General features: G+C 48.1%; 1 protein-coding gene across 1 annotated transcript in view; it reads left to right on the top strand.

The window, feature by feature from the left end:
• The first annotated feature begins 2535 nt into the window (after positions 1-2535).
• LRP5 (LDL receptor related protein 5) overlaps positions 2536-14965 on the top strand; it is a 125949-nt gene continuing 113519 nt past the window's right edge. Inside the window, exon 1 of the mRNA XM_069740340.1 lies at positions 2536-2694. Coding sequence (XP_069596441.1) covers positions 2631-2694 — 64 coding nt within the window. The 5' untranslated portion in view covers positions 2536-2630. The remainder of the gene's footprint in view (positions 2695-14965) is intronic.

Raw genomic sequence — 14965 nt, 5'->3', positions numbered from 1 at the left:
TTGACTGCTGGCTCTCCGCAGTAAGGCAGCGGGCAGTCGGCTGTTAATCAGCATGATGTCGTCAGTCACACCCTGTCAATAGAGAAGAGCTGTAGGGAAACATAGGCAGAGAGAGACAGAGAAGCTTGCTGAGGCTTCTAGTGCACAGGGAAAAACTGCTAAAAATCAAGTGATGGTCAGTATATTCCTCTTGCTGAAATGTCACTGAGAGGGGATATCCAGGTCTGTTTAATTTTTATTACTATGGGCCCAGCGCTGATCCCTGGCCACAGACCTCTCCTGCCAGCGATTCCGCTGACATCACGTTGGCAGAGGAGCGGCTTCTCTCCCGCTCTGCTCTGTTGACTGGGCGTGACTGCCGACGTCATGCTGATTGACAGACGGCTATTTGGCCAAATAGTGTGAGCCCATCAGCCAGGTGTTTGTATTCACCCATGCATTCAGAGATTAGCCATAGGTAAGTGTTCACACCGGGCAGATAGGTCAGGGACCCATCAGATTCATGAGATTACATTGATGATGGTGGATGGGCTCACACTATTTGGCCAAATTTTGTGCTAAACGTCTCGTGTATTTTTCCTAAATTTCAAAAGCCATTTTGCTCTTCCCACTGCATGTATTTCACGTTGACATGCTCTAACACAATTGAGTGCAACCACTTTTATATTTTGATATATAAGTGCGGAGAGCCAGCAATCAGCATGACATCAGCAGTCAATCAGCATGACATCGGCAGTCAATCAGCATGACATCGGCAGTCAATCAGCATGACATCGGCAGTCAATCAGCATGACATCGGCAGTCAATCAGCATGACATCGGCAGTCAATCAGCATGACATCGGCAGTGACGCCCCATCGACAGAGCAGAGCACAAGAAGAAGAGCTGCTCTGTTGATGAAGAGCAGCTGAATCGCCGGCAGGAGCAGTCAGTGACCTCTCCAAGCCCGCATCCGGTAGAACAGGCAGCTGGTTACCTCTGTTAGCAACTACCTGCCTAAGCAAAAAAATAAAATAATCCTGGACCGCCCCTTTCACTGGTGTCGGTGGTTTGGTGTCTGATGACATGTGACCCTGCTAGCGTCCAGTGCTTGAGCTGATCGCTTCTGATGCCTGAACTGATCACTTTCGATGCCTGAACTGATCACTTTTGATCTGGTCACTTCCGATGCCTGAACTGATCACTTCCGATGTGTGATCTGATCACTTAAGATACCTGATCTGATCGCTTTAGATGCTTGATCTGATCACTTTTGATCTGATCGCTTCCAACGCCCAATCTGATCACTTCCGATGCCTGAACTGATCACTTCCGATGCCTGAACTGATCACTTCCGATACCTGAATTGATCACTTCCAATACCTGAACTGATCACTTTTTATCTGATCACTTCCGATGCCTGAGCTGATCACTTTTGATCTGATGGCTTCCAATACCTGATCTGATTGCTTCCGATACCTGATCTGATGGCTTCTGAGTTCCGATGCTTGAACTGATCACTTTTGATCTGATCTCTTCCGATGCCTGATCTGATGGCTTCTGATGCCTGAACTGATCATTTTTGATCTGATCGCTTCTGATGCGTGAACTGATCGGTTCTGATGCCTGATCTGATCACTTCCGATGCCTGAACTGATCACTTTTGATCTGATGGCTGCCGATGCCCAATCTGATCACTTCCGATGCCTGAACTGATCACTTTTGATCTGATCGCTTCTGATGCCTGATCTGATGGCTTCCGATGCCTGAATTGATCACTTTTGATCTGATGGCTTCCGATGCCTGATCACTTTTGATCTATTCGGTTCTGATTTGCATGCCTGGCATCACAATGAAGGTATGATGTTACTCCTCAGGAGGGGCGCGGGCAGCCGCCAGGTAATGGGCAGTGACAGGGCCACCATGTATAAACAGCTGCTGGATCAGGATCGGTCCCTCGTCTCTGCACAAACTATACAAATCCCTCCTTCCTTTTTACCATTTCTTAAAAAAACAAACAAACAACATAATTGAGTCCGCCACATCTGTAAAAGTTTTAACTATTAAAATACCATAATATTTTTTTTCCGCACCGAAAACACCTTGAAAATTAAAATAAAATAAACGTTGTGGTCGTAAACTAAATTAAAAAAGATAAAAAGTTTGGGGTCATGACATTAAGCAGACGTAGGAACAAAATGCTGAGGAAGAAACAGGAATACTATAAAAAAAAAATTAAATATTTACTTTAACAAAAATCGAACAATAAAGCACAATTTACAGGCAAATGTGAACGGATCCCGAAAACACGCAGCGATAGTGAGGGAGCCGTCACGGAGCCGTCACTGAGCCGCGGAGAGGGCGGGTCGTGTGGGCGTGTCCTAAGTCTTGCACTTGGAATGTGGGCGTCGCCTATTAAAGCGATGTCAATCGGATTAAAGGCGTGGCTATGTAGATTTGGAAGGCAGAGATGCGTTGTTATAGGCTAAGGGGCGTGTTTGAAGTGAAGGCGTGGTTTGTCTGGGTAAGGTGTGCAAAGAAGGGGGCGTGTCGTTCCAGAGTCCATGAAGCAGTCGGGAGAGGAGAAGGAGGGATCGCAGGAGGGGGGGTCCGCGGCCATGGGATCTGCCTGAGACAGACGGAGCCGGGAACATGGGCGCTCCGCTGGGGGCCGCGCTCCTGCTGGCCGCCTGCTGCTGGTTAGCCTCCGTCCACGGTGAGCTCTCCGTACTTTCCTCCGCCATGTGTCCGGTGCCGGGAGAGTGGGGGGCGCCGCCGCCGCCGATGTGTGCGGGGAGCGGAGGAGGGGAGCTGTCTGCACAGGGCCATAAAAAGTAAACTATGCACAAGTCGGAGCCTGACTCCTCATCCCCCGTGGTGCAGAGCCGCCAGAAACACGAGTGGGGGCGGCACGAGGGCAGCGAGGGTCCTGCGGGCATGCTGGGAGCTGTAGTGCCTGTGACGGGGAAATGCTGGGAGCAGTAGTGTCTGTGACGGGGAAATGCTGGGAGCTGTAGTGTCTGTCACAGGGAAATGCTGGGAGCTGTAGTGCCTGTCACGGGGAAATGCTGGGAGCAGTAGTGCCTGTGACGGGGAAATGCTGGGAGCAGTAGTGCCTGTGACGGGGAAATGCTGGGAGCTGTAGTGCCTGTCACAGGGAAATGCTGGGAGCAGTAGTGCCTGTGACGGGGAAATGCTGGGAGCAGTAGTGTCTGTGACGGGGAAATGCTGGGAGCTGTAGTGTCTGTCACAGGGAAATGCTGGGAGCAGTAGTGCCTGTGACGGGGAAATGCTGGGAGCAGTAGTGTCTGTGACGGGGAAATGCTGGGAGCAGTAGTGCCTGTGACGGGGAAATGCTGGGAGCAGTAGTGCCTGTGACGGGGAAATGCTGGGAGCAGTAGTGCCTGTGACGGGGAAATGCTGGGAGCAGTAGTGTCTGTCACGGGGAAATGCTGGGAGCAGTAGTGCCTGTGACGGGGAAATGCTGGGAGCAGTAGTGTCTGTCACAGGGAAATGCTGGGAGCAGTAGTGCCTGTGACGGGGAAATGCTGGGAGCAGTAGTGTCTGTCACGGGGAAATGCTGGGAGCAGTAGTGTCTGTCACGGGGAAATGCTGGGAGCAGTAGTGTCTGTGACGGGGAAATGCTGGGAGCTGTAGTGTCTGTCACGGGGAAATGCTGGGAGCAGTAGTGCCTGTCACGGGGAAATGCTGGGAGCAGTAGTGCCTGTGACGGGGAAATGCTGGGAGCAGTAGTGCCTGTCACGGGGAAATGCTGGGAGCAGTAGTGTCTGTGACGGGGAAATGCTGGGAGCTGTAGTGTCTGTCACGGGGAAATGCTGAGAGCTGTAGTGTCTGTCACGGGGAAATGCTGGGAGCAGTAGTGTCTGTCACGGGGAAATGCTGGGAGCAGTAGTGCCTGTCACGGGGAAATGCTGGGAGTAGCAGTGTCTGTCACGGGGAAATGCTGGGAGCAGTAGTGTCTGTCACGGGGAAATGCTGGGAGCAGTAGTGTCTGTCACGGGGAAATGGTGGGAGTTGTAGTGTCTGTCATGGGGAAATGCTGGGAGTAGCAGTGTCTGTCACGGGGAAATGCTGGGAGTAGTAGTGCCTGTCACGGGGAAATGCTGGGAGCTGTAGTGCCTGTCACGGGGAAATGCTGGGAGTTGTAGTGTCTGTCACGGGGAAATGCTGGGAGTTGTAGTGTCTGTCATGGGGAAATGCTGGGAGCAGTAGTGTCTGTCACAGGGAAATGCTGGGAGTAGTAGTGCCTGTCACAGGGAAATGCTGGGAGTAGTAGTGCCTGTCACAGGGAAATGCTGGGAGTAGTAGTGTCTGTCCCGGTATTCGCCCGTTATCCCCCGTCGGAGGGTTTTTAAGATTTTCCAGAATAAGTTTTTCAGTTCTGTTGTTGTTTTGTATAATTTGTGAATTTTCTTCCATAATAATCTGCAGATTCTCAGATGTTTTTTGTGATGTCAAAAGTTCTGTTGCTGCATTGAATAATCAGAGTATTATACCCCATAGTGGATCGTCTGCGCCCCCTGAGTTCATTACTCAACAAGAACCTGGCCCCCCTGTAGACCGGTCCGGGGTGGACTCAGCGCTGTGTGGTGGCCCCCCTGTAGACCGGTCCGGGGTGGACTCAGCGCTGTGTGGTGGCCCCCCCCTATAGACCGGTCCGGGGTGGACTCAGCGCTGTGTGGTGGCCCCCCTATAGACCGGTCCAGGATGTACTCAGCGCTGTGTGGTGGCCCCCCTATAGACCGGTCCAGGATGTAGATAGCGCTGTGTGGTGGCCCCCCTATAGACCGGTCAGGGATGTAGATAGCGCTGTGTGGTGGCCCCCCTATAGACCGGTCAGGGATGTAGATAGCGCTGTGTGGTGGCCCCCCCTATAGACCGGTCCGGGGTTTACTCAGCGCTGTGTGGTGGCCCCCCTATAGACCGGTCAGGGATGTAGATAGCGCTGTGTGGTGGCCCCCCCTATTGACCGGTCCGGGGTGTACCGAGCGCTGAGTGGTGGCCCCCCTATAGACCGGTCAGGGATGTAGATAGCGCTGTGTGGTGGCCCCTCTAGACCGGTCCGGGGTGTACTCAGCGCTGTGTGGTGGCCCCCCTATAGACCGGTCCGGGATGTATATAGCGCTGTGTGGTGGCCCCTCTATAGACCGGTCCGGGGTGTACTCAGCGCTGTGGTGGCCCCCCTATTGACCGGTCCGGGGTGTACTCAGCGCTGTGTGGTGGCCTCTCTATAGACCGGTCCGGGGTGTACTTAGTGCTGTGTGGTGGCCCCCCTATAGACCGGTCCGGGGTGGACTCAGCGCTGTGTGGTGGCCCCTCTATAGACCGGTCCGGGGTGGACTCAGCGCTGTGTGGTGGCCCCTCTATAGACCGGTCCGGGGTGGACTCAGCGCTGTGTGGTGGCCCCCCTATAGACCAGTCCGGGGTGTACTCAGCGCTATGTGGTGGCCCCCCTATAGACCGGTCCGGGGTGTACTCAGCGCTGTGTGGTGGCCCCCCTATAGACCGGTCCGGGGTGTACTGAGCGCTGTGTGGTGGCCCCCCTATAGACCGGTCCGGGGTTGTACTCAGCGCTGTGTGGTGGCCCCCCTATAGACCAGTCCGGGGTGTACTCAGCGCTGTGTGGTGGCCCCCCTATAGACCGGTCCGGGGTGTACTGAGCGCTGTGTGGTGGCCCCCCTATAGACCGGTCCGGGGTGGACTCAGCGCTGTGTGGTGGCCCCCCTATAGACTGGTCTGGGGTGTACTTAGCACTGTGGTGGCCCCCCTATAGACCGGTCCGGGGTGGACTCAGCGCTGTGTGGTGGCCCCCCTGTAGACCGGTCCGGGGTGGACTCAGCGCTGTGTGGTGGCCCCCCTGTAGACCGGTCCAGGGTGGACTCAGCGCTGTGTGGTGGCCCCTCTATAGACCGGGCCGGGGTGGACTCAGCGCTGTGTGGTGGCCCCTCTATAGACCGGGCCGGGGTGGACTCAGCGCTGTGTGGTGGCCCCTCTATAGACCGGGCCGGGGTGGACTCAGCGCTGTGTGGTGGCCCCTCTATAGACCGGGCCGGGGTGGACTCAGCGCTGTGTGGTGGCCCCCCTGTAGACTGTATACCATAAATTTCAGCAGAAAAGTTTATTTTCCCTTCTCTTTTTCCTTACACTCTCCTGCCCTAATGGGTCATATGCATTTTGTAGCGGGGTCCCCTGCTTGGAATCCCCCTTTACGAGCTACTTCATTGCCCCGTTTTTGAGAGGACTTCTATCTAATGAGTGTTTTCCAATTCTCGAAAAGTCTCGAGTGCCGTCCGATTTATTTATTTTCTGTTGACTTGCATTGGCCATTGTTGACCCGACACTTGGATCGATATTGCACAAATGGCGCTTCGTTTTAGCAACCGGTGAGGCCGGGTATGATCTCTACTGATCTTGTGTGGTGCTAGAGTTCTAGGCCACTTCCTCTCTATATAGAGACAATTTCCATATTTAATTTCCCAGAGGAGCATACGTGGCCTATAAGTCTCCTTACTGTTGACATGCCAGGCTTGACTTGTCTCTCTCCACAAGGAGAAACTTTACACCTTACACGCCAGTCCAAAGCCTCTCGCCTAGCCAAATCATATTTTCATACTTTGCACTGATGAGGGGCAACACCCCCCAAACGCTGTCTGCAAATTGAGATTTTGGTTTGGCTTTCATCCTAAATCGTATTGCAAGGCTCGTTAAAGGGTCGATATTGACTTTTAGGATTCCTGCTTCTAATAGGTTACCCTAGAGCTTTAGTTGTCTTCCTCTCTGAAGACGCAATTTGCATATATCATTTACCAGAGGAGCGTGCATGGCTTATAAGTCTCCTCACTCTGGAGAGTGACAAGCCAAGCCTGGCATGTCAAAGGGGAAAAAAACGTTAGTCATTAGATCTCTACTGATCAAACTGTCGCAACGTTTGAATAAAAGTTGAATGTTCCGTCCCAGCTGTTCCCAACTGTATACAGCGTGTCTGGAGATATAGGGCTGCGCTGCTGATTCTGTACATCTGTGATAAATGAATGTGTTCACCTGGCGTATCCCCTGGGTCTGGGGGGCTCCGCTGTGATTTATGGAGCTGACGCTTTGATTTATTTTGGAACACAATCCCTTTTTGAGTTAATGGAAAGATCTATAAGCAACGAGAAGAAGCAAAGCAGATAGGAGCCTCTCTGGAGGACCCATCCAGACACGTATGGATGATATGGAACAAAAACGCAGCCATCCCTTCACACTTCAGGTACATTCTTTGTACACCCTGAAACACATTCACAGATCTGGTTTATCAAAGCTGAGGAATGATGGGACGTATTAGGACCATGGCTTCCATATGGTAGAACATCCTCTTGATTTTACCGGATTGTTGGGTTTCCCTGGTTTAAAGGAAAAACTGATAGCCTTATTTAAAAAGCGGTGTGTGTGTATGTTCCCATTCATTGTGAACCTCACCAAATTTGTATTGTACTTGCCTAGTGATATGTGGTCTAGCACAAAGTTTATGGGTTTTTGTATAGAAAAGTTTGTCATCTTTTTGAACAAAAATCCACCACTTCCCTGCCTCCTGCTTGCTGAAGGCGGTACCTAACTGCACTTTCCGATGTTGCAAGCAGAGGCAGCTTTGCCTCTGCAGCATTGGAGAAGCACGGTGATCCCAAAGCCAGCTAAACCAGGATCTCGACTGCCAGCTTCAGGAATAAATGATGACTGTCGGGCTGGTTTTGCTCGAGTTCTGACCAATTTTTAAATAATTGGCAAAAGTATCTGGGACTGACATTAAAACATCAAAAGTCGCAAAATTCCAAGCAGTTTTATGCCGCAATTCTGGGGACAACAGCTTACTTGATGAATCATGTGTGTTTTGTTTGCTGGCTACTTCTGGGAAATTATTAAAAGCATTTGAAGGATTGCATTTTGCAGCTGTTTTATTTTTTTTTTGTTTTGTTTTTGGCTTTTTGTTTGAAAACCCAGCACGCACATGGCTTTTGTATAGGAAGAAAGGACAATAAAAAAAAAAATGCATATGGGAAGTGTCCAGAACTTGTGATTTTCTTCTTTTAAAGGACACCTCGGTCAGATGTGGGTTTTATTTACTATGTTTTTCTATGTTCTTCTCTAACTTTGCCCTTGTTGCTCTATAACTGCCATCGCTCTGTATTGCACCGATTTTCGATTGTGTAATATCCTGGGCACAGAGAACACGTTTACTGTCAAAGCTATAAACTTTCTCTCTTTCTGCCTATAATCAGATTGTTTTAATCAGTCATTTCAATTTCTGCAATGTTGGCAGTGTTTTACTTTAATAGATCCTGTGAATAATTGTTTTTGTGAAATCCTTAGCCCATCACTTGCTCAAGAAATTAAGTACCTTGTAAAAAAAAAAATCTCTGAGCTCCCCTGATTCTGCCATGCTTTTCCGTTTTGCATTGCGCCGCTGCATTGCAGAGATATTCACATTTGTTTCTTCGGAAGTGCAGCATGTGAAATCTCTGCTTGTAGTCCAACTGGCTGTTTCTTCAGAGTCCTTTCTGAGGGGCATGTACTTTCAGCACAACCTCCCAAGCTGCTGCCAATCACGTTGCGGCAATTGATCTAGCAGTATATCGGTCTCAGAGTCTGTGGTTGGAAGAATCTGGGAGCGAAGGGTGAAAGTGCGCGCCTTCAGAGAAGACTCTGAAGAAATGCCCAGTTGATCTGCTAGCAGAGATTTCACATACTGTGGTTCAAAAGCAACAAATGTGAATATCTCTGCAATGGAGCGACACAGCGCAAAATGGAAAATAGCGGCAGAATCAGGGGAACTTAAGGATTTCTGTAAGATATTTATGGTAAATAAAACTTTTTTAGCAAGTGACTTTTCTTTTGTCTTGTATTGATCTGTTTGCGCCAAATTGTCTCTCTTGGTGGTTGAATTTTTTGCAGAATCATTTTGCACCTTTTCCTAAAATGCCTTACCGCCTACCAGCTCTCTCGGGGTTTCGGTTGCCGGTCATATGAAGCTTCTTCCAGACCGGGCGTGTTGTGTCATGAGTGTAGTTGTGCCCCCGCTGTAGCAGCAACGCACCCCGGCCTCTTGTATTAATTTCTTGGATTATAATCTTTCCATGGGAGCTGAGTAAGACGTCTGTCGGCTCCCAGAAGACTTCTTTATGTGTTTGAGGATCAGTAAAAGCTTTGGGTAAATCCTGTAAAAAACGTGTTTATGCCTTCTAATTAAAGTATTTTAAAGTTCGGAAGCTAAATATTGTGACTAGAGCTGACTCAATAAATTGAAATAAAGAGGGAATTTATTGATAGGAGTTTTAATTACGGTACTTGAATTGCAAAAAGAAAAGTCCATCTGAATCCATAGGTGGTCTTGTATAAAATGTGCTCGGTAAGCACCAAATACAATGCACTGATCCTGTAAGTGGCACATATGGATTATGGACCTATAGGCGCAGCATGTGCCAGTGTATGGCGCTCTTCTGCAGCACTGGATTCTGCCCCAGCCAATAATATAGTAATAATGCAGGCTACGGATGTACAGATCCTTGGGCTATGTTCACACTTTGCGTTTTTGCTGAGTTTTTTCATGCAAATGAAAAACTGCTTTAGTACTGAGATTTCCGAACTCTCATGCACACGTTTTTTGTTCTCTTCCCCCTCCCCCCCCCCCCCCCCCTGACTAAATTGGAAAAGTCCAGCTTTTTGAAAACTGCAGCATGTCAATTCTTTGTGGGGTTTTTTCAGCACTTATTGCTTTCTATGGGTGACTAAGTGCAGAAACGCAGCAAAAAAAAACGTTGCCATCAGTTTTTGCAGCATTGTTATTGAACAAAAAGCTGGTATGACAGTATGTAAATCCAAGACATTTTGGGTTAAACTTGGGGAAAATCATGCAAAAATGGGTGTCCTCACATGAGCATAGATGTTAGTTAGTACGGTTTAATTGAATTAGTTATGTGTTAAACAAAACCTGACCAACTCGATGCCCAACCAACATGTGAAGTAAACTGTGCCCTACCAACTCAGTGCCCTACCAATATGTGAAGTAAACTGTGCTCTACCAACTCAGTGCCCTACCAACATGTGAAAGTAAACTGTGCCCTACCAACTCAGTGCCCTACCAACATGTGAAGTAAACTGTGCCCTACCAACTCAGTGCCCTACCAATATGTGAAGTAAACTGTGCTCTACCAACTCAGTGCCCTACCAACATGTGAAGTAAACTGTGCTCTACCAACTCAGTGCCCTACCAACATGTGAAAGTAAACTGTGCCCTACCAACTCAGTGCCCTACCAATATGTGAAGTAAACTGTGCCCTACCAACTCAGTGCCCTACCAATATGTGAAGTAAACTGTGCTCTACCAACTCAGTGCCCTACCAACATGTGAAGTAAACTGTGCCCTACCAACTCCGGTGCCCTACCAACATGTGAAAGTAAACTGTGCCCTACCAACTCCGGTGCCCTACCAACATGTGGAAGTAAACTGTGCCCTACCAACTCGATGCCCTACCAACATGTGAAGTAAACTGTGCTCTACCAACTCAGTGCCCAACCAACATGTGAAAGTGATCTGTGCCTTACCAGCTCAGTGCCCAACCAACATGTGAAAGTGATCTGTGCCCTACCAACTCAGTGCCCTACCAACATGTGAAAGTGATCTGTGCCTTTACAGCTCAGTGCCCAACCAACATGTGAAAGTGATCTGTGCCTTACCAGCTCAGTGCCCAACCAACATGTGAAAGTGATCTGTGCCCTACCAACTCAGTGCCCAACCAACATGTGAAAGTAAACTGTGCCTTACCAGCTCAGTGCCCTACCAACATGTGAAAATGATCTGTGCCCTACCAACTCCGGTGCCCTACCAACATGTGAAAGTAAACTGTGCCCTACCAACTCCGGTGCCCTACCAACATGTGAAAGTAAACTGTGCCCTACCAACTCCGGTGCCCTACCAACATGTGGAAGTAAACTGTGCCCTACCAACTCCGGTGCCCTACCAACATGTGAAAGTAAACTGTGCCTTAAGGCTAGGTTCACATTGCGTTAGGGCAATCCGTTAAGCGCGCAATGTTTATTTTGGGTTTGCGTTCGCCGTCCCTCGCTAGCGCAGATCGGGGATCTGCAAGCAGCGTCCGAGGTCCGTCACAAAAGAACGGCACATCGCTAGCGCGTGCCGAAAATGGCATGCGCTACAAGCACAAATCATATTGCTGTCAATGGGTGCGCTAACGGACCCGTTGCACGGCGTTAATTGCGACATTTTCGCCGTGCAACGCAGTCCATTAGCGCTAACCCATTAACGCAATGTGAACCTAGCCAACTCGGTGCCCAACCAACATGTGAAAGAACTCCATGCCCTACCCAGATGTGAAAGTAAACTGCCTAACCTACTCAGTGCCCTACCAACGTCTTAAGGTAAAATGTACCTGACCTACTCAATGCCATGCTAGTGTCTTAAAATAAATTATGCCTGACCTACTGAATGCCCTAACAACGTCTTAAGGTAAATTGGACCTGACCTACTGGTACTCAATACACTGCCAACTTAATACCCTGCCAAAATGTGAAGGTAAACTGTGCCTGACCAAGTCAATGCCCTGCCAGTGTCTTAAGGTAAATTGTACCAGTCCTACTCAGTGGCTTACCAATGTGTTACTATCCCTGACCATTTCCACTCCCCCTGCTGTTTTTACATTTGCAATTGTGTACTTTTTCAGAACTCATATGAACTTTTTTGTTGATAATAGTCACTTTTTTATTTCGCACACAAAAATATTTTTCCACTAAATAATTTAATCAAATTGCCTTTTTTTTTTTCAAAATGTTTTACAATTTCACATACGTCTTGCATTGGTGGCCTGACAACTTACATTGCAAAATCAGTTGTTTAATCATCGTCATCATGAGTTTGGCCTTGCCCATAAACTATGTTAATAAAAAATCCAGTGATCCTTCATTTTAGGATATTTATTGCTTCTGGAGCGACCGTTGTAATATAGTAGCTTGGGATCAAAACTAGGGGAAAAATGAGAAGTCCGCCCAAAAATAACAAAAATGAAAGATTAAAGAAATAAATCCCAATTAAAGCAAAGTCCTCTCGCATAAAAAAATGTGTGAATGGCACATGGAGTACCTGAAAATAAATTGAGGCTCTCGGGACGTGTACTGCTGCATTGTGCTGTCGGTAGGGACGGTCAGTGCATATTCTTCAGTACTGCAAGGTGTTGTGTGGTTTATTTTTTTGTTTTTTTTTCCACATTTTCTTTTTCAATGTAAAGTCATTGGGAGAAACAACTTTTGAAAGTTTGATTATTTCCGGTTGCAGAGAGTAGATCTCCAAAAAAAAAAAAGTGTATTTGACCAAGAATATGCCCCGGCTGGGTTTTGGCCTTGCATGTTGAACATGATTTCAAATTGCAAAGACCTGAAAATACTGTAATTTGAGGCAGTTCTATTGGGACCCCGTGTATGTAGATCCTGTGCAAGGTCCCTCGCTAGGCCTGATGTTGGCAGCAGTTGTGGTGGCTTCTCCAGTTTCACTAGTGGCCCGATTGCAGTTTCACAGCGTGATTGAGTTTCTCAGAAAGCATCTGGACAGGGAAGGGGGGGGAGACGTTGCTGTCAGTCTATTTCGGATAGAAGTTCACAGTTCTGTTTCTGACAGATGGACTCTCGTGTGTGAGAACATTTGCTCCTGCGCTATCTTTGCCCAAATAACTTTTATTAGAGGGGTTTCCCTGTTACCTAGAACTGACTTGTCCAAATGTATCCAAAACTGCAGCAAAGGTGTGAAATGATGTAAAAATAACAACAACAAAAAAAAAAGTAACTTGCCGGAGAGTGTGGCCAAAAGAAACGTCAACTTGCTGTAAGATTGTAGGTGGGGAGGGATCTTGCCACTCCAGCTTTACCATTCCGTTGTTCAACCTTTTGGCTGCAGCAGTCAAGCAATCGGTGACCTCCACTGCCTCAATCTGTCTGTCTAGGCATGAATGAAACTAATGAGCAACTTCCTATGTCATTTGTAGTCAATTTGGGACATAACCACTGCAGCCATGTTGTCACTCCTTGATCTGATTTTCTCATACATGGAGACATAAGTAAAAAAAAACAAAAAATAAAATCTCCACCTTCTCCTTTCTGACACTCCATCAAAATCGGACCCCACTTGAATGTCAGTTTTTTTTTTTTACATTTAATAATAAATATATATATATATATATTATACCCACGGACCCATAGCCTTCCATTTCCGATTTTGATCCGACCCTCAAATCAAAATTGGACATGCCTCTGCAATTTTCCGAGGGTCAAAAATCACGGACATGTGAAAGACACCAAAGACTAACGGGGCAAACATTTTTGGTAGCGGAATTCCTGTTCCTATTATTTACTACGAATTCCACAGAACCAAACTTTTCCTTTATAAAACCTAAAATTCTAAGTGATATTTTCCTGTATTCATATCGTGCTCAGTGAGATATTAAATATCCAGACATTAGCGGAAAAAAATGAAATCTATAATAATCTAATCTCCATAAGCTTCTCAGGAGGCCGCTCTCCGAAGACTTGCAGATCCTGAATAACAAATGTTCGGAATTCTGCGTATTACAATGCTCCGACTGTTCTGAAATCCATATGTGTTTTTTAGTTCTCCAGCCTCTTGGCAGACGGAGGGGTTGAGCAGGGGGGAGTGTGTCTTGGAGCTGTATCGTTGGCAGTGCCCATGGGAATGTCTGCTGGCAGTGCCCATGGGAATGTCTGCTGTCAGTCCCCTTTTCTTGAAATTAATTTTGCGTTCTTGCAAATGGCAAACAATAGTCGTCTACATAAACTTTACTCCACTGCTGGAGAGAGTGGCCAAAATAAACTCCCGACTAGCTGTAAAGACTGGGAGGGGGGAAGGGATCTCGTCTTCTGAATCCCAGCGGAGGGAGTGTTCTTCTGAAAAGAAGGAGCTTTGAAATTGGAGGAAACTTAATCTCCATAAACAAAGGGTAAAAATGATCGGCCTCAAGTGATTATTCCCTGAGAATCGGGACGTAGGTGAAAATTGTTCAGTGGTTACACAAACCCTGACACAGGAGACCCGTCCTCCTCCGTGGGCTGGCCCTGTGCACACCGGTGTGTGAGCTACAAAGGTGGCTCTTTATTTCTAAGCCGTTGTATAGTATCCGGCGTCCCGCGCGGCTCAGCCGTGTAATTGCCCAAATTGGATCCTGATTGCACAAAGCAAAAGTTTAATTTCGGGAGTCGTCCAACATCTGGTAGAAGTTTTGAAATATTTTTTCACTTCCTTAAATGTTACTCTTAAGGGATAAGGGATAACCTGCTGATTGAGAGGGGGGGGGGGAGGCGCTCCAAGACCTCTCGCTATCCTGGAATCCAGATCCGCTACTGCACATGCTCAGTCTCTCCTCCAATCATTGATCCCGGTTCATCAAAGCTTTCACACCAGAATTCTTTAGTGACTTTTGGTGTTTTCACGTTGGCTTCTCCCAGGTTTGCCGAAATGGGTGGAGCTGTCGCTGCAGCCAGTCGCTGGCCTCAGTGCTGTACGTGCACATGATTACTGCAGCCAATCACGGACCTCAGTGGTGATGTTCTGTACATGCACGTGCCTGCTGCAGCCAATCACTGACCTCAGTGCTGATGTTCTGTACATGCACGTGCCCACTGCAGTCAGTTGCTGAAATCCGTAATGTGCTGTACATGCACGTGCCTGCTGCAGCCAATCACTGACCTCAGTGCTGATGTGCTGTACATGCATGTGCCTGCTGCAGCCAATCACTGACCTCAGTGCTGATGTGCTGTACATGCATGTGCCTGCTGCAGCCAATCACTGACCTCAGTGCTGATGTGCTGTACATGCATGTGCCTGCTGCAGCCAATCACTGACCTCAGTGCTGATGTTCTATACATGCATGTGCCTGCTGCAGCCAATCGCTGGCCTCAGTGCTGATGTTCTA

Source organism: Ranitomeya imitator, chromosome 9 (genome assembly GCF_032444005.1).
Source record: "Ranitomeya imitator isolate aRanImi1 chromosome 9, aRanImi1.pri, whole genome shotgun sequence".
NCBI classification, from domain to species: domain Eukaryota; kingdom Metazoa; phylum Chordata; class Amphibia; order Anura; family Dendrobatidae; genus Ranitomeya; species Ranitomeya imitator.
This window is presented reverse-complemented; position numbering and strand designations above follow the sequence as displayed.